Here is a 20,095-nt window from a genome sequence, read left to right as displayed (position 1 = left end):
ACCAAATCAGGGTCCTGATGTATTCATATTTGGATGTAATCCCACCACTACTAAAAAGCTAGGAAGAGTTTGGTTAATATCATCAGAGAACTCAAATAAACCAACAGTAACTAAGGAAACTTCATGGACCTCCAAGATTTCTTTATAAAGAAATGAAGTTGAGACCTAGCCCAGAAAAATCATCCTTAATTTTCAAATGTCCTAAAATCATAAGCCCAGTAAAATATCTTATACTACCCAAAAATGGGTCTACTCCCAGACAAAACTGTACCTCCTAAATATAAAGTTTACTCTTTGTTTTGGTGGTGGCAGGTGTTTGTAAAAGTGACCTTGCGTCAAACAATGTCATTAACCCTTAAAGAATGTGTCAAATACGTTCATGTGTCTATATGGTCGATGTGTGTGAGGCCACTATTGCTACACTCTTAACAAGATGCAGGCTGGAGTATTTTTAGGAGAAATGTTTTAGTTGTGCGGTCTGTAAGTCGCAGTTGGCTTGCTTTCTCTTTGGCTCCTCTATGAAGCTAACCTGAGGCATTTTTAAATTATTCTTTAATTACTGAATTCTTTAAGATATTTGTTCAACTGACAGAGCGCACAAACAGGAGGAGCAGCAGGGAGAGGGAGAAGCAGACTCCCCACTGAGCCCCATGAAGGGCTCCATCTCAGGAAGCCCGGATCATGACCTGAGCTGAAGGCAGGTGCTTAAATGACTGAGCCACCCAGGTGCCCCTACTGAATTATTCTTGACGAACTCGTTAACTAAATATTAAATGATTCTACATAAAAACACAGCTTGCTAACCTTATCATATAATTTTTCTAACAAACCATTAATAATTTCTGGCCTGTGATGCAAGTAATATCTTCACCATAACTTTAAATAATATTTGAGTAACTGGACTAAATAAATGCTTTCTAGTTAAGCCTGCATTATATTCTCAAAGTACCAGAAGACCGTGACAGTCTGAGTTTATTGTAATGGAAAATGTTAAATTCTATCTAACAGAGGATAATGGACTTTTTAAAAAATGACAACAGTAAATATTTAAGAGATTTATTAAAGCATCTTATCACAAAGATGGAAAACACATACAAATTAGAAACATGCAACCGTCATCTTCCACAGTCAAAAGTTAAAATGTTATGTATTGTTCCTGTTCTCATAGCTGAGAACTTCAGATCTTATAACCAACTCATTCACCCTGAATACTTAAGTCATTCTTCCTGAAAGTATCCAGGGCAGCAAAGAGCCAAAATGCAAACTATTATATAAAGAAAGTGCAAAGTTAAAAAAGAGAATGTGTAGAGAATACCCCCTCCCCACCCCCCCATTAAAGGCAAACAATGGCACTTTGCTCTTGCTTAACCTAGATTGTCTCCAAATACTATTAAAATGTATAGACTTAACAAAACAAAAAAAAAAAAGACTTTGAATAGATGTCCAAAAGGCTTGTTAGTGTTTGAAAATAAATGCTTAAACAAAGGAAAATGTATTTTATATCAAACAAGTTTGAAGAGCCCTGTATTGCAGCATTCTGTAAAATAAACAAGACAAAAAGCTGGTATAGGGTTTATTGACAAAGGCAGAATTTCTTCAGGCAGGTATGTAAGGAGGCGGTGGCTCTTTCTCAGGCATCTTCACGGCCATTTCATAGGTTGGCAAAACATACTGAAGAGAGAAAAAAATTATATTGGACTTAAAGCGCCTTTACAATCCTACATGGAATAATTCAGCTTTCAGATTTTAGCTGAAGAATTTGTGAGCTAAAAAGTTCCTGAGCGTAGAGAGGACTGGTAACTGGAGGTGAGCATCTGATCCAAGACCGCTAAAGACAGAGGGATGGAGGGGAGAGAGGCCGAATTTTGCTTCTGAACACACCCTGAGGCTACCAGGACACCTTGACAGGAAAGGCAGGGTCCTTTGGTACCACAGTGTGACTGACAAAGTACCAGTGCTTCAGGGGCTTCGAAACTACAGGAAAGGAAGCCTCTGGTAAGATGCTGGATCCTGGACTTCATCAACCATAATCTGGATCAGGCGCTTCTACCACTTCTTCCGGGGTAAAGGCCACATCTGTGTAGGAGGGGCATTCCAGCCAAGTGACTCCAAGTGTGACAAGCTGGCCCTACACTCGCCACATACATTCTACATGTTGAAAACCAGGAAGAGCTAATACAGCAGCAACTAAAGAGCCCCTAGAAGTAGGCCTCCCCACAGACTCACAGAACCCATGACATTCATCTCCCCACAGAAAAATCAGCTTCCCCTTCCAACCGTGGGGATGTTTTCTGAAAGCAACACAAGCTGCAGACGATGGTACCCCATCCTCAGAAGTTCCAGAAGCCACGAGCCTGGCACGGCTCACAGGGCTGCCTCCTGTCTTATCTCCCCTGCAAAATGCAACCCTCCGGGAGACTCCAGGGAATGAAATGGAATGAGCAGCGCAGGCGGCCCCTCCCCCACGCACCCAGGTTTGCAAAGGGAAATGCTCAGTCCTGCAGATGAAAGCTCTCCATGCCCGAAACCATACCTATGGCACTGAAGAGCAAGTCAAGATCTAGGCTCTGAGAATCATCAATAATGGCTACTGACTATACTGTAAGACGGACTATACTAAAAGGTCACTCACCTGCGGAGGTGCTTCAAAGGCAGGGTACACGGCGATCTCTGGCAGGTTTCTGTTGTTGATATACTTGTAGCAGTTCCAAACGCAGTTGATTAGATATGCCTGAAATAATGCAAACAAAATTTCCATCTGCTAGAAACTCAACAGACCACCTGCTCTAAAAAGTTAGTAAGCTGACGTATGCTTTCCCCCCGACGCATGCTCCGTGGAGAAGGGAACAGACATCCATCTGAACCTAGCACAGGCCAGGCCTTTTCCCGACCTGCTCACACTTAACTATTACAAGTTTCACTGATAGGATTTTCTAGACAAACCAGAACGGGGGTTTTACTTCAGGTCTGGTAACCACTGTGCTGCAAAAGAAATTCCATCTCTGAACCTTTGGAATTTTAATAGATTTTTAATGAAATCATGAACTACTTCCAAAAACATGATGTGCCTTACACTAGGAAGGATCCTGGCATTTCCAAACACTCTGGAAACAAAAGGGAGGACATCCCTCAGATGCTACCTTTACTACTATGTCAGAGTCAACACTGTCCCCTAACTGTGAACTCTAAGGAGAAAAGGCAACGAAAAGGCTTAGACAGTGTCTCAGTCTAACTGGCTGCCCAAACATTTAGTCAGCAACTCACCTTAAAAATGATGAATAAGGCGAAGAACACAAGAACAATGAAGAGAAGGCAGCTGGAGTCCAATGCCAGGAGGTCATCTTTGTAGGGAAAATCAGGCTATAAAACAAAGCCGGGGAGAGGAGAGGTGAACAAGCAGACTGGAAAGGATTTTTAGGGCAGTGAAACTATTGTTTGACACCACAGTGACTACTTTACGTCACTACACACTTGCCCAAACCTACACAATGTACAGCACAAGTAAACCCTCGAGTAAGCTATGAGCTCTGGGTGATGATGACATGTCCGTGCAGGCCCATCACTTGTGACAGATGGACCACTATGGTTTAGGATGTGGACAGTGGGGGAGTGGGAGGCGGGCACTTTCCATTCAGTTTTGCCAATAACCTAAAACTGCTCTAAACCATGAAGTTTATTAATTAAACACATACACACAACTTGCACTTCACCAGAGCCTAGAGAGCATCTTAGAAATACAAAGAAAAGGCACCAAAGTCAGAACTGACTTCCAATAAAAACTTAAGAACAGAACTTAACTCGTGGTACCTTTAAGCGTCATCCTCACTAATGCACGCCACTGAAATGCCACCCACATCTGAATACTGCTGTCCAGCATACTGAGCTCATCTTCTCTTTACTTCTCACTATTCTACATCTTTCTGGCCTTTGGAAATGCACTATCTCCTGTATACAACTACAGATTAGTCCGAGTCACCAGGTCAGGAGGTGCTAAGACTTACCTAAGTTTCATGGGGTCATTTAATCCTACCTCGGGAAATTAATTTTTCTAAAAGCCAATCATCAGTCTCAATACTCCTCAGAAAGGGGCAAAAAGAAGGCATGCCGCCGGTTACAAAAGCACGCAGACTTCTGTGATTCACTGCAGACATAATGCACTCTACTGTGAAGGGTCAACTTCATTTACTCAAATAGTTACTTAGCATTTATTGTGTACATACAAGTCAGTGAGCTGGGTTTCAGAAGGGCATTATGAAATAATAATTAAAGATTTAAAAGCCGGCCAACAGAGAAGGAACTTGCCAGTCTGAGAGACCAAATAACTATAACAGAAGGAGAAACCATTGGGGTCTGTAAAAGAATAGTAAAATAAATTCAATCTATGTTCTCCGTTAAAGCTCATCTAATTTTTGAAAACACATTTTTTAATGGAAATGTCAACACAAAGGCCCAAATAATTTTTATAAAAAAGCAGCATGCAAAAATCCCAAAGGACCAAAAAAATAACAAAGTACCCACACACCAACTCCAAACCCTAGCTAAATGTCTCCTTGGGACAAAACTCTGCTTTAAGACTTCATTTATAAAGAGACAAAAACTAAATGGGACTAGCTCATGGGGGAATGCAACGGCTTTCATTCAGGTGGTTTCCAATTTTTTAGTCAGACATGGCAAGAGAGATCTAGAATGAGGAACCTTCTGACCATGGCCAACCAGGACACTAGGCCCTGTCCCCAGCTGCTTCTCTCCAGTTCATCACATGCTGCTTTGCTTCCCCCCCTTAATCTATGTGCCAGCCACCATGGTCACGATCACCATGGTCACGATCACCATGGTCACCTTATAGTCCGCTGACTACACACAGAATGTTCCTTCCCACCTCGAGGGGTCTCTGTGACCTGGAACATCTGCTTCTGTATCTTCCCTGTCTTCATTCCCACTCAGACTCATGAGTGCAATTCAAGTCTGGCTTCCCAGCCCACGTCTGACACCCTGTGACACCCACTCACGCAGCTCACCCTTCTCCTTCACAGCCTTTTACCACTGTTTTAATGCAGTAACTGCCAATTTTCCAATTCCTTCACTGGTTCTACCGATGTATCCCAAGAATGCAGCAAAGTGCCTCATACATTAACATAAACATCTAATGAATGAATGATAAATTTGGTGGTATGCAAAATGGACTAGGCAGGAAATCTGGAAGCAGGGAGAAAATTCATACAACACAGCACTTTTGACAAGAACTTTCATTTATCTGGACTCCAGGCAGCGAGAGCTCCACCCAGCATCTCAGCATCCAGCCGCCGGAGCAGTGAACTTTGTCGGTGGGCATCTGTGCTTTACCTCAATTTACTCTGTGCCTCTGTTAGCAAGGCGTGCCCTCGGATATCGGAGCAGACTGAGAAGAGTATCTGGGGGGTCTGAGAAAACATTTACAACACTTCAGCTTACTAAGGGGTTCACGGGACTGCTCCACCTCTGAACAGAGCGAGAAACCTCTAGAGCCAAATTATGATACCAGTATACTCAAAACTGAAGTTGACCTACTCCTTAGACTCCATGACATCCGTCTTTAGAGACTTTTAATGCTGCAATATCCAAATGGTATAGTAAGAGGGTATTCTACCTGTATCTTACTGGTTTCAACATGGTAATTAAGAATAGTAGTAATTATTTTAAAGCAGTTTTTAAAAGTAGGGCAATTAAAATAAGAATAGTACCTAAAGGGAACTCAAAATTTCTATTTAAGTATTTTACTTAAAGAAAAAACACTAGACTAGCATACACACTTACTAATTGATCCAGATACTCCTTGATTCTTGGCAAGTAAGTAAGAGAACTGATAGCAACCAGGCAACTGAGAACGAAGTCAAAAAGCCGGTAACAGAAGAATGGAATCAGCCAACCCACTTGATACTGAAGACAAAAGAGAACAACCACAACATCACAACACAAATATGAAATTATTAAGTACTACTCAGTAAAGGTCAAACTCTAGAAGTCAAAAATATAGGATACTTACAGAAATTGCTCCATATACCAGCATTGAACTGATTATAAACATAAGAACAGAGACGGCAAAAAGAACACAGGCATTATCTAAGAAAACAGAAACAGAAAATCTAATTAAGCTACTTACATAACAAAAAGAACAAGACTCTTCATGACAAAATAACGTTTTAAAGCTAGCTTAAAAAATTAGTATTTTTAGGATGAGCTATGAAAATATTTAAGACCAAGGCATGTTAAGAAAAAAAATGTCTCGGCATTAAGTAATGATGCTTGAAGAATTCATGACTTTGTTTTTCCTGTTTATTAAATTGGCTATAACTCACTGACTCTTATCATCCACCACTCAGCTAAGGAGACAGATTTCTGCCCAGGGTCTAAGAGTCTGAAGGCATGCGAATTGAGAATTAAAATCCAAAGTGGCAAGTGCTACACCAGGAACAATTGGCTTTCCCTGGGGAATCAGGAAAATAATACAAAGAAATGACACAAGCTGGGCCTTGTGAGCTAAGCAGGGTTCCACAGGAGGGAAAGGTTGGTACTTGCTTGAAAGACACACATGTATTAAATACAGAGCATTACACCTGCCACCTCCGGCCCCAGAGAAAATGCACAATCAAAAATTCAAGGTTCTCCATTAACCTCCTCTCCCCCATCCCAACATGTGAACTCGCTGCTTCTCATTTCCTCCTCATGATTTCTCTACTACTTTACAGGCCTTTTCTTTGTTCCCCACCTCCCTCTCAAGTTGTCTGCTTCCTCCGCATTATCCAAGTTCATTAACTGCCTCACAAACCACCAGAGTAAGCTCAACAATACCAAGTCACACACGACCTGAGTTTCTTAGCACAGATCTGAAGTTAATTCTTTGCCTCTGGATAGAGATTAAGAACCAGAAGGGTACTAATAATGATGGATAACTGAGTAACTGCTGAATATTCCCACTATTAGATAACTGTCATAGATCACCTTGTCCCTTGTCAGTAGTACAAGCATCACTGATACCCGGCACTAAATTAGGTTAAGAACAGCCCTCTTCACATTTTTCTAAGAGGATACAGAGTATCCTCCAGATGCCCTATAGCAAAATAGGGGAGAAATGGGAGGACAGGCGAAAAATACATGTAAGATACTGAGAACAAGAGACGCTCCGCTCAATAAAGCAAACAAAATATGAGGGCTAAGGACCCAGATATGAACCTCAAGTTTCCAGCCACCACCACATTTAAGAAGCTCCTCCAGGGGGCCGTCAAGTGTTCACCCAATAACAACGTGAATATGAAGTTAAATTCTTATTTGAAAAACAGATTGCGTATGTTGCAGAAGCATCTCATCCCATACTGTTCAGCTGATTAAAAATAACTAACCATGAACCTTTTTATTTAAAATCAGCCAGCAGGTCAGGGCATCTGGGTGGCTCAGGAGGTTAAGTGTCAGCCTTTGGATTGGGTATGATCTCAGGGTCACGGGATAAGGCCCTGCACCGGCGCCCTGCTTGGCAGTGAGTATGCTTCTCCTTCTCCCTCCGCCGCTCTCTCAGCTTGTGCAATGCATGCTCTCTCTCTCTTCCTCTCTTAAAAAGAATCATCTTGAAAATAAAAACAGGGGCTCCTGGGTGGCTCAGTTGGTTAAGCAACTGCCTTCAGCTCAGGAGTCCCGGGATCAAGCCCCGCATCGGGCTCCCAGCTCCACGGGCAGACTGCTTCTCCCTCTGACCTCCCTCTCGTGCTCACTGTCTCTCTCTCAAATAAATAAAAATGAAAATAAAAATAAAATCAGCTGGCAGGCCAATGATCAGAACTTAACTTGCCATTATAACACTGGGTCATGGGAAAGTCAACTTTCCACTTCCAAAGAGACACAAACTACCGTATGACTAAGTATTACGCATTTTTATACTGTCAAGAATAGAGGCTCTGGCAGAACCGTAATCAACACCAGTACAATAACGAATGTGTCTGATTCTCTCTACAGCAGGCACAGCACTCACACAACATGCAGGAAACCTGTGACCCCATCCCGGCAGCTCAAGCCAAGGCGGTCGGTTGTACAGACCTCCAAAAATGTCAATAGCCATGAATCTTTTTCTACACCTTGATTTTAAGAGAAACACACACTGACACTGCATGCTGGAAAAAATGTTGATAATAGCAGGTTGTGCGTAATTTTACAGCCTAAAGTACAAAATAACAGCCATTAAAAACTAACATTTTATACATTGTTGTTATTTTGGGGTTTTTTAAAAGATTTTATTTATGTATTTAACAGACAGAGATATAAGGAGGCAGAGAGGCAGGCAAAGAGAGAGGGGAAGGCAGGCTCCCTGCTGAGCAGAGAGGCCAATGTGAGGCTTGATCCCAGCACCCTGAGATCAGATCATGACCTAAGCCAAAGGCAGAGGCACAACCCAATGAGCCTCTCAGGTGCCCCAGTTATTTTGGTTTTTAAATAGAAATAGACTAACTCAGGAAGAAAAAACAAATGCCAGGAAGGATGTTTCTAGTAAGTACTCAGTACCTCTTTTATGACATTTAACAACAGAAGTAAAGGATTATGTATCTGAAGAGACAATCAGAAGACTCGTTAAAATAGCATTTAAACAGTGTGAACAAATTTTAGTGTTTTCATACTACAATGTCAACAGATGGCCACAAAACTCTACCTGAATCCTAGAAACAGCAGTTAGCCCTCTGGACAGTGAGTGAATTAACCACCAAATTTGTTTTAAAAACAACTTGATACATTTATCCGAGAGGATCACAAATGTAATGAAAATCAAGAATTTATAATAAAAACCAATAAACCTAAAAATATAACTTGGATCCTGTAACATTACAGACATGAGTACTCAGAAAATTTTTCTGAAGTGAAATTTTAAACATGAAAAACTTTGCACTGAAAAGCTTGAAGCAAAATTTTCTGTTCAAATATTAAATTTCTAACATTTATTATATGAAATCTTTTTTATTTTTTAGTATTTGAGAGAGAGAGAGAGAGATCATGAGCGGGGGGGGGGGGGGGGGGGGGGCAGAAGCAGCAGCAGACTCCTTGCTGAGCAGGAAGCCAAAGGCAGTACTCAATCCCAGGACCCTGGGATCAAACCCCAAGCTGCTGAGCCACTCAGGCACCCAATATAAAATCTTAACTAGAATTTTTCTGCATGTGTATTTCAGAGAAAGATAAACAATGAAAATGCTATCACAGAATTAAAATGTTTAAAAAGGTAATTTCCACGAACATCTTCTATTTTTAACTTCAACACTGTCTTCCTTCATCCAAATGATTGAAATATTATTTAGAATTGTGACCCCGAGCAAAAGATAATCAGCAAATTTTCCAATAATTCGTATTTCCTATTTTCCTGTAAGCCTATTTGTTCCCATTTTCTACTATACTTGCCAGCTGACCTTAAAGGCTTACAAGTCTTTTTGTAATTTCTTCATACGTCCACAGCACTGACAAGAATCAAGGTATACAATGTATATTTCTCAAAAAATCTTCTAGTAGTCCGTAACATTTTCTGGCCAGAAGTGCTCAATTATAATTCTCACTGAGTATCTTTGAAAACCCCACAAAAAATACTGTTATGCCTCAGCAAGCAGAATAACTTAAATACAATTTAATCCATCCTCTAAATACTTTTGTGTGTGTATGTAATTAGCAGGAGATGTTTTCAACTAAAAACGTACCAGCCATTCTCTCAGATGAATAGTAATTGCCAATGACTTCATACTGAATGTTGACAGCTGGCATTGAGTTTGGATGAGTTACTTCCACAGTCAGCAAAATTGCCATCAATAGGTTTATCACCTGGAAAGATAAGATATTATCAATTATATTATTAATCAGGGAACAGTCTTCACCACAATCTTTAGATGCCTTCCCATGTTTAAACTGTTCTAGTTGCAGTAACAAAGAAAGAAAATAGTAGCGGACTGGTGCACCTGGGTGGCTCAAATGGCTAAGCATATGCCTTTGGCTCAGGCTATGATCTCCATATCCTGGGATCCCAGCCCCACCTCGGGCTCCCAGCTCAGTGGGGAGCCTGCTTCTCCCTCTCCCTCTGCCTCTCCCCCCTGCTTGTGCTCAGTCTCTCTCAAATGAATGAATAAAATCTTTAAAAAAAAAAAAAAAAAGAAAGAAAAGAAAAGAAAAATAGTAGACTACCTACAGATAAAATATGCAATATCACTCTAAAAATAAGTATTTATCTTAAAGTATAAACTTAAATATTTCAGAGAATAAATGTCTTCACTGAACCTGTATTAATAAACAGCAAAACAAAATGGCAAAACATTTAAAAGGAATCATTACAAACTGTTCGTATTCAGTCATGTATTTATTCACACACCAGTCTCAGAATTTTCAGTCTGGAAGAAACTACAGTTCACCCAACATCCTTATCCATCAGATAAATATAATACCCATCAGTTAAGTAAACAGTGATCCATCAGATAACCCTCACACTCCTCTACAGTGCGTCCTATCTAACTAGAGAAAACTAATTTCCTCTTAGGCCTGACTCAAATGCTTAAAAACCTTTCTGAGATTTTAACTAGGTCATTTTCACTTTCACCTACTGGCCTTAATTCTATCCTTTAAAACAACATGCTCCCCTAATACTTAAGGGGAGCTGATGCAGGACTCCAAACAATCTTTGCTGGAATAAACATTCAGGTATTTCAAGCATTTCTCCAATGGTTTAAGCACTGTCCAGCTACCTCACTACCTCCTTTCTGCTCTCCTGCACACATGCACCAGTTTGTTGGACATGCCACGAAAATGAGGTAAGATCAGCTGGTCAGAGCACAGAGATCTCAGTTCCTACAGCCGAAGTTAACAAATTTCAACTAGCACAGCCTGAAATCTCACTGGCTCCATCAATTTGTTGAACGTCATGAGAGTTAACCCCCCCCAAACCCTTAATTCCTTTTCACACTTGATCCTGCTAAGCTACCACTGGAACCTGTACAGGTAGATTCAGAGGCCCAAGCATAAGCCCTTATACATTTGCAGTGAATTCCACTGTACTGTGTTCTTGCCTGTCAAGAGGTTCCGGACCTAGATTTGGACACCCTACAGATTTCCTATCTCTTAGCTTCCAGCATTTCAAAATATGATCAGTGTGTATCAGTATCTCCATCTCAGTCACTAGTAAAAGAGAAGAGGGCCAAGCACAGGAGGGGCCAGAGGCTGTCCTCTTCGCATTAACTAGCAATTTCTGAATAAAATTCTTTACCACTTTCAGAGAAACATCTTGAGTTTTTGTCAAGCTTCTTGCTGAAATTCCATCATAGTATCTGGTGAATTTTCCCAATCTACCATGGTCTAACTCTATTTAAAGAAGAAATTATTTATGCCTCTAGAGGTCAGTGAATCGGGGCAGTATCCCAGGAGGCACCCTGACCCCGAGGTGCTCAAAAACAGTACCGTTAATGGTCCAATACAGAAAACCACTGCGGACTGCAGTTGGGCTTCCCTGACTCGAAGTCCACAAACCCATCCTCTTCCCGTTGTGAAATCTGAATATGAGACTTTGAAGAACATTAGAGCCTTATCATCAACAGTGCTTTAAACAAACTCTGTTACGCAGCTCTCTTCTGTTGTCCTGAATGGGAAATAACAGTTTCTCAGTTGAAGGCACTTTACATTCTCTAGGACAAGCAACCCAATGTCTATCATTCAATAAGATTAGGAGATCTATCCAGTGTCGCAATATTGAACTCAGAATCAACTGACATTTACTGAGGATATACTATACAGCAGTACAGCAGGCATAGATAGTCACATGTATCACTTCACTCATTCTTCACAACCTCTACTAAAGCCCATTTGCAGGTAAGAAAACGAAGTTTCAGCAAGTGAAAATAACTTGTGATAAATTCACTGAGACAGTAGAGGACAGAGCTAGGATACAAACCTGGTCCTTTTTAAGACAACCTGCTTTGGAGCGCCACATGATCACTTATACCCATTTTCCTAAGCAACTCCTGTTTCGAGGTCTCTCCAAAAGAAACTAGAAAGTTATAAAATGTTCATAAACTTTATTGTCCAAATAAATTATGTTCAGTAAATGCTCAAAAGCAAGGTACTTTATCCTTCAATTCCTGAAAGGTCTTACCAAGGACAATCAAAACTGCAAGGAGGCTCCCTGGTTGAAGGCTGATTTTTTCCAAATTCATTGCGATGGGTTTTGGCTACCATGTGGTGTATGAACAGGAGTTCATCCAACTAGGTGAATTAGTTACTGAGCAATTAGATATATCTACTGAAACCTTATAGATTCTGTATATGAAAATCAGTGTGAAATCAATTCAGCAAATTATTCTGTGCTAACAATAATATGGTTATAGTTAAAAAGCTCTGCACAGTACAGAAAAAAAAATTCTCATTTCAAGAAAAACACAAACTCAATGACTAAATGAAGGAAATGACACAACCGAAAATATTTGAGTTTAATTTTCCCTTCCTAAATATAAATTCCATAAATAAAATATTTAGGAAAGGAAAATCCAACTCCTAAATACTTTAATTGCATGTAGGACTTACAAAATCTATTTTCTCTTACATGGATAAGCCACAGATTCATCCACTATTATCTTCTTGTAGTATTAGTGACAATTCAAACTTCATTTCACTGTCACAACCCTGAGTATGAAATCACAGCTCTAATCAAAAAGACCAAGAAATGATAAAATAAACTGCAGTGTTACTTCTTTATAAGCTCACACAATTTGAATCTTCACTGAGTTAATTATATACCATTAGATCACTATAATCATTAGAACTTCAACTTACATTTTAAAGCATTAGCCTGGAAAATCCTCCTTGTGATCTGAAACTGAGCACCCATCCTGTGCTCGTATTTAGGCCCTGTGCTACCTACTTTTGATCACAGTCGCTATTTCTAAGTTCCACAGAGCATTTTTCAAAAAATCAATTTTATGGTCTTACAATGTAAAATTCCTGATAAAAGATTTATTTCTCTGCAAATAGCATTCTGTACAACTTCAGAATCTTTATTCCCAGTTGATTTTTTTTTCCTTTTATTTATTCAGGAAAGAAAACAACAATGTAATTAAAATAATGATTAACTTCTAAACCTCATAATACCGAGATACAGAACACAGCAAATATGTCAATGGCATGGGCTATGGACATACCATTCAATGTGGAAGCAGTCCTGTTAAACTGGGTCAAATTATTTGATTTGCATTATTTTTGCAAGCCTCCCATACACCTTGTATAAGTAAACAATTACAAAAACCAGTTGCCTAGATTTTACTTGTCACAAAGGAACAGTTATCAGACCCAGGAAGTACTCCGCCTCCAGAAAGGAATTCCTCTTTGCTTTCTCATCTCACTGCCACACCCATCCCAGAAGATTCCCCAGGAGCTGGTTTTTGTTTTAAATCATTATTCTTTAAGTTCCCACAGTATGTTTTGCCACAGCCCAGTATCTGCTGAGACTGTAATTAAAACAACGTACGTGCTTCAGGGCATCCTGATAAGGGTCTCACAGGCAGGAAGAATCTTTACTGCTAGTCACTGAAGCATTTTCAGCAGATAAAGATCAAAAAGGCGATCTCTATAAATTGTTAAATGTTTCACACACATATAAACCTCCTGTTGTTTACTGGTAGGTGTAGTTTCAAATTAGTTATTCCTACTACTCTGGGAAGGAGACAATTATTATCTTACAAAAGTCTAATGAATACTTCACATGTTCTAATTAACAAGCTAGCTACTATACACATTTTATAGAGTAAGATCTATCATCCTTTTCCCTCAAGGAGAACATCTTGTGGGGGGAGAAAAATAAAATAGTAATTGTGTAATAAGTACTATTTAATAAGCTCATACAAGTGGTATGTAAAACTTTTCCAGGTATACAGTGAGGAAATCCAATCTCTCCAGCTGGGAAACAAGAAAAGCTTCAACAGAACATCTGAGCTAACCACTAAAAAATTAAACAGAATTGGCAAACTGTTGTTAGCAGTCACAGTTAGGTGATGAGGAAATGGGAGATGTTAATACTATCTCACTGTTCTTTATATATGCCATGATCTTTAATAAAATTTTTTAAAAAGTGACTTGAGGGGGCGGGCGCCTGGGTAGCTCAGTTGGTTAAGCAACGGCCTTTGGCTCAGGTCAGGATCCTGGAGTTCTGGGATCAAATCCAGGATAGGGCTCCGTGCTCAGCAGGGAGTCTGCTTCTCCCTCTGACCCATCCCCCCCACCTTCTCATGCTCTCTCTCCCTCTCTCTCATTCTCTCAAATAAAATCTTTAACAAAAAAAAATTTTAAAAATGACTTGGGGGGGGAGGAAGAAGAGATAGTACATGCGAAACTACTGAGGCACAAAAAAGTGTGTTTGAGGAAAAATACTAACTTTGAAATATAAACCGGCTTTACTCTTATTTACAGTAACAGGAACAAGGGAGGTAAGGAACCAAGCTTGAGAAGAGCTGTCTTCACTTCTCTCCCAGTTATAAACTTCAGACTATGTCTGAGACATTCATGAAAAAATAGCCATATATTAAGTCTTTTCAAGACCTAAAATTATTACAAATGTTCACAATGTATTCTTGTAACAGGACATCAACCAAGGAGGACAGTCCTACAGCCCACTTATAAGCCTACTTTCAATTACTCAATGAACATCTGAACTTATACTACGTAACAAACTTGCCTAAAATCATTTGGCTGAACAACAGAGAAAACAATTTGAGGAAAGCCAGCATTTACACTAGAGTTCATTCTGAAATGTTGTATTCCTTAACCAGGGATTATGCTCTTTCCAATCTGAAATGCCAAAGCTAACACTTCCGGGCTGGTACCTCTCTGGTGCATAAAACTGGCTGCACTACTTAATATCACAGAATATTTTAGTTCACCGTGTCCAGTGTTAGAATGGCCTTAACACTAGACCAGCTGCCGGAAAGCAGCGACACTGTATCAGATACCTTCACTGATACAGTGTCTTGGGCCCAGCAGGAGGGAGGGCTGCCCCCCTCAACCCAGGTTTCAAACAGCAGAGAGGTGCCTGGGTGGCTCAGTGGTTTAAGCCTCTGCCTTTGGCTCAGGTCATGATCTCAGTGCCCTGGGACTGAGTCCCACATGGGGCGCTCTGCTCGGCGGGGAGCCTGCTTCCCCTCTCTCTCTGGCTACTTGTGATCTCTCTCTCTCTCAAATAAATAAATAAAAATCTTTAAAAAAAAAAAAAAAAAGAGTGGGGTGCCTGGGTGGCTAAGTGGGTTGAAACCTCTGCCATCAGTTCCGGTCGTGGTCCCGGAGTCCTGGGATCAAGCCCCATGTCGGGGTCTCTGCTCGGCGGGGAGCCAGCTTCCTCCCCTCTCTCTCTCTCTCTGCCTCTCTGCCTACTTGTGATCTCTGTCAAATAAATAAATAAAATCTTAAAAAAAAAAAAAAAAAAAAGAGGATCATAAATATCCTCCTACCTGAAACCGAGGAAGCAAGGATCCTTGACAAGGTAATGGAGGAGGAAGTGGCATTCTATCTCACTCAAGCTCTTATTACTTCTGTCTTATAAAGAAGCTTCCAGCAACAAAATACACTGTTTGGAAAAGTCCTCTTTGTTTAGAGGTATTATACTACACTTTTTGTGTAGGTGGTCTTGTTCTCTGAAAGGTTACATGCCTTCCCAATCAGCCGAAATTGTTTTTTTTATATTGCTGTGGTACTGAAGCCACACTTTTTAAAGTCACCAGCAAAACCAATGGCTTTTTCCCAGTCCTTCATCCAATTAGAATCTGATGTTACGATCACCTTCTCCTAAGTTTCATTTTTGTGTATGTGCTCCAAAAATCGCTCTAATACTGTATCTTAACGGCAGATATTTTCAAGACAAGAACATCTGAGATCCTTTGTGTGGCAGGTTAATAGAAATATAAAAGATAACAAATGATCCCTGTAATTCATTCTTTTTATATGTCCACTAAAGACTTTTACACTGCAAATATCAGTAAATTCCTTATGTAGGGACAGACTGATTTTAGAAGCTTACAATGTTCTGCTAACCCCAAACTCTATGCAACAGAAGAACGGCCTCCTACTAAAACTGTGAAAACTAAAGCAAGGAAAAAGGGGGAGGTGTAAAACGTTTTCACATCAAGTGCTTCCAGTGGAGAATAAATGCCCTTACTGAAGTTTTTCTCCCGCATTTTGGGTTTTGCTGTATATAATTCGTATTTTTCCCTGCTATTCCTTTCCATTTTTATGAGCTGAGCCCACAGCATTAAGAAAAAAAAAAATCTGCCTAGAAAAAACTGGGAAGAAATACAGCCAATTATATTCAGATGGTTGAAATTGGGATAGTGGTTATTTCCTTCTTGAGGAGGAGTTAGAAATCCTTTGTTCTGTGAATGGAAAGAAGAATCTGAGAAGAAACAGGAAGATTAGGTTTGCAGGCAAGAGTCCCAGCTGGTGGACACAATTTCTCAGTTCAGTAGGAGGGAGGTCATCTTCTACAGATGAGGTAGGGGTGGTTGAGGAAGAGGACTGAGGACCCTAAAGATTTGAATGATTCATCTATGGGAATGGAAGGCAAAACTAAGGACTAACAAAAGAAACTAAGGACCCAAATCCTGAGCAAAATGGAGAGAAACCGAAGTTAGAAATACAATGCTGTTACTGCCATTAACTGCTTAATGTCCAATATTACAAATCAGTTAAAATATTAAAAAGGGAATTTTTGAGGAGAAATCTGATGCAATTATACCAATAAGATGATGCTTCTGAATATTAAATTTATTAATATAAACTAAGAGCTATTAAACCTAGAAACAAGCAAATAAGCCTACACATTCAAGTTTTGTTTTTTGGTTTTTTTTTTTTTAAGATTTTATTTATTTATTTGACAGAGATCACAAGTAGGCAGAGAGGCAGGCAGACAGAGAGAGAGGAGGAAGCACGCTCCTGCTGAGCAGAGAGCCTGATGTGGGGCTCAATCCCAGGACCCTGAGATCATGACCTGAGCTGAAGGCAGAGGCTTTAACCCACTGAGCCACTCAGGCGCCCCAAGTTTTGTTGTTTTTAATGTAAAACAAAGAATATAGAACAATAAATCAAAACTATAAAACAAAACAGAGTGGTCAGAAATAATCCCCTGGTCGGAAGTAGTCCCCTGGGGGTCAGCCAGGAAACAGTATCTGCTTAAGTTTATTCTCATCAAATGTTTGTTCAAATGGTAATGACTTCAAGGCACTGGGTAGGGAAGTAATGATAACGGAGAAACGCAAAAAGAATGTGATAAAGCCTTTCCTTCTTTTTTTCTAGTTCACAGAAGTTAACAGAAACCACACACTACCATTAATGACACAATCCTTCATGCCAAAACAAAACAGCAAAAAACCCCTACAAAAACAGCAAAGTCACTGTGAAAGCAGACAATGAAGTCAATAGTATGAGAAGTTTGTCAAAGCTTCAGTGAAGTCATTATAGCCTAAAGCTATCCCACCAGTCACAAATTAGCTTCAAAGTGTAGGGAAACTGGAGATGGTGTAAGAAATCTCAAAAACGCAACCAATAACACTGTCCATTTGGTCATGACATAGAATTACATAGATCTTGGAACCCAGGAAATGCTAGTGTATGTGGCCAGAACAGAGAAGGCTTCATTCAATAAAGGTCTCTTAAAGAACGGAATAAAAAGCGTCTAATGGGCAGGAGTTAGTTGCACCAGGAAAAGGCAGATCGAGCGTAAATCCTGGCAAAAGGCACTGCCTCCAAGGAGAATCTCCAGATTTACAACAGAGACGTTTCTGCCTCCATCACAAACACCACGGAACAAGTCAAGACCAGGAAGCACAGACAACTGCGTTACAGCTGGATCTTTCGATTTCCTTCCAGGCAAGACAACGTCGAAACCAGGCTGCACTTCTCAAGGTCCATTTCTAATTGTTTGGTACGGGGAAAAGAAAAAAATTCCAGGGAGCATAGGTGGAAGAGTGTTCTGATCCCGTGATCAGTACAAAGAGGACCGAAATCAGGTAGTTTCCAGAACTCCCCACCAAATTCCAGTATCCTCATCCCTCCCACCTACCCCCTACTCTCCATCCCCTCCCCCGCCCGCCCACAGAGCCTCTGCTTCTCCCCACTCCGATCTTCTCCTCTAACTGGAGCTAAGGAACAACCTCCCCAGCCCCACCCACCCCCACTCCGATTCCCGGCCGCAGTCCCTTCTCTCGAAGTTACAGCACCCTAAAAAGAGACTCCCTTATGCCTTCTCGCCCCACCCAACACCCCGTTTTCAGTCCCACCCCTCCCGATAAACACTCCCTTCCTTTCAGACCCGGCTCCCCCACCTCCCGCTCATGCGCATTCCCCTGAGCCCCAACCCTCCAGCCCCGCCCGCCCTTACCATGTACCAGGTCCCCAGAATGATCGTCCCGGTGCGGACATGGCAACAGCCGCAGCACCGGGTGCTGTAGAACCGGTCGCTGCGGCTCCGTTTGAAAGTCATGGACACCATCGGGAATCTCACAAGCTTCGTTCTCGGATGGGCCCCTGACAAACGCTCTCCGCCCAAAGGTCGAACCCAGATAGCTGTGCCACAGTTTCCAACACCAAACGACGCGTCTTCAAGCCCGCCCCCGGCCCGGGCCCCAGCCAGCTCCTTCGCACCTGCGCACTGAGTGCCGAGCGGCGCTCTCGCGCGACCTCGGTTTACCCCTCTTCCTCCACCCTCCTCGCGCACAGGCCAATGGAAGAGAGGAAAGCTGGGTGAACTCGGCCCCTGATTGGAAAAACTTGGAGATTGACAAAACGTCACGCCCAATCAGAAGCGCGACTCGCCTCAGGGCTAAACGATCCCCGCCTCTTATGTGAGGGCAGGGGCTGGCTCGAAGGCCTAAAAAGGTTCGGGGTAACCTGGTAGTTTACCATCCCTAGGACGAGAGCGGCAAGAAAAGAGGCATTTAATTGGTAGAGGAATAGACGAGATGGGTTGGTGGTAGAAACGGGCACGAACGGATTTGTTGAGTGATGTGGGCCACGTACTGCCTCGCAGGCGTCACGGGACCGAGACCGCTCACGTGACCTTTGCGCGCAGCTCGATTATTTGGCGGACCGGGGGCGGTGCCAGTAGAAAGGGGCGGGGCTAATCCCGGCTGGGGGCCTTCCTCGCCGGAGAGTGGAGGTTGGGGGCTGGTCCGAGGAATTAGGTTTAGTTTAACGCTACTCCCTCACTTTGAAGGCTTCTTGGTGGGAGCAAAGAAATACCACCTAACTCAGGCAACTAGGAGGCAAGAGGATTGAGGAAAAGAAAAGCAAAATAAAGTGGAAGAACTGCTTAGTTGCTGGGTTTATACCGGTAAGAGTGAGTTTTACTGGGAAAAATTGTGAAACACATTAAAATGGGCCAAAAGGTTACTGGGTGACTTCAGTGAAAAAACAGTCTGACACACCTTTCTGGGTATCCTGATTCTATGTGGGCTGCCCATCTATCTTTGTAGAACTCTGTACAGCTCTGTTGTAGGTAGCGAAAAGCCACAGGAAATACTCCAGTCCGTTGGCATGGACATTGAATCTTCCCACTCTTTGCAGAAAGTCATTTTGCATCTGTTTGCAAATTCATCTTCTGCTCACAATGTAACAATATGAGTACTTTAAATTCTTCTTTAAACTGGTTCTGATATGATACTGGTTTCCTCATTAAGTGAGCGCATGTTCATTTTGTGGATCTATGAGACTCCTTAAACTGCTAAAGGGAGGTGGAGGAGGGGACTGGCTACTGGGGCGAAATGGAAGGGTCAGCCTCAACAGGCAGAGGAACTACGCTGACATGGAAAATTATGAAACAAACACCGAAACCCTCAATAGATTGGATAAACTCTTGATCGAAGTCATTTGAAGAGAAAATTAGAGAATCAGAAGATTGAAGTAACAAAGAGACCCAGAACTCGGTACAGAAAGATAAAGATAAAATATGAGCAGTGATGACACGGAAGGTAGAGAAGAAGGACCTACAAGCTGATTCCAGTCCCTCAGCTAAAAACTCTTACCCCAATTGACAATATTTCATTACATTATTTTAATTTGATCTTTCACACCAGAGTTTATGGTT

The 20,095-nt window shown here is 41.4% G+C and overlaps 1 protein-coding gene across 1 annotated transcript; it reads right to left on the bottom strand.

Annotated features, from left to right (window-relative positions):
- Window positions 1–1,042: 1,042 nt before the first annotated feature.
- LAPTM4A (lysosomal protein transmembrane 4 alpha) lies at window positions 1,043–18,677 on the bottom strand. Its single transcript, XM_059132574.1, has 7 exons — window positions 18,392–18,677; window positions 9,699–9,819; window positions 6,023–6,099; window positions 5,794–5,916; window positions 3,265–3,360; window positions 2,633–2,731; window positions 1,043–1,671 (listed from the first exon to the last, which is right to left on the bottom strand). The coding sequence occupies exons 1-7, from the start codon at window positions 18,500–18,502 to the stop codon at window positions 1,597–1,599; spliced, it is 702 nt and encodes a 233-aa protein (XP_058988557.1). The 5' UTR covers window positions 18,503–18,677; the 3' UTR covers window positions 1,043–1,596.
- Window positions 18,678–20,095: the final 1,418 nt, after the last annotated feature.

Source organism: Mustela lutreola, chromosome 9 (genome assembly GCF_030435805.1).
Source record: "Mustela lutreola isolate mMusLut2 chromosome 9, mMusLut2.pri, whole genome shotgun sequence".
In the NCBI taxonomy this organism is placed as follows: domain Eukaryota; kingdom Metazoa; phylum Chordata; class Mammalia; order Carnivora; family Mustelidae; genus Mustela; species Mustela lutreola.
The sequence above is the reverse complement of the archived record's forward strand: the minus strand, read 5'-3'. Positions and strand labels throughout refer to the sequence as shown.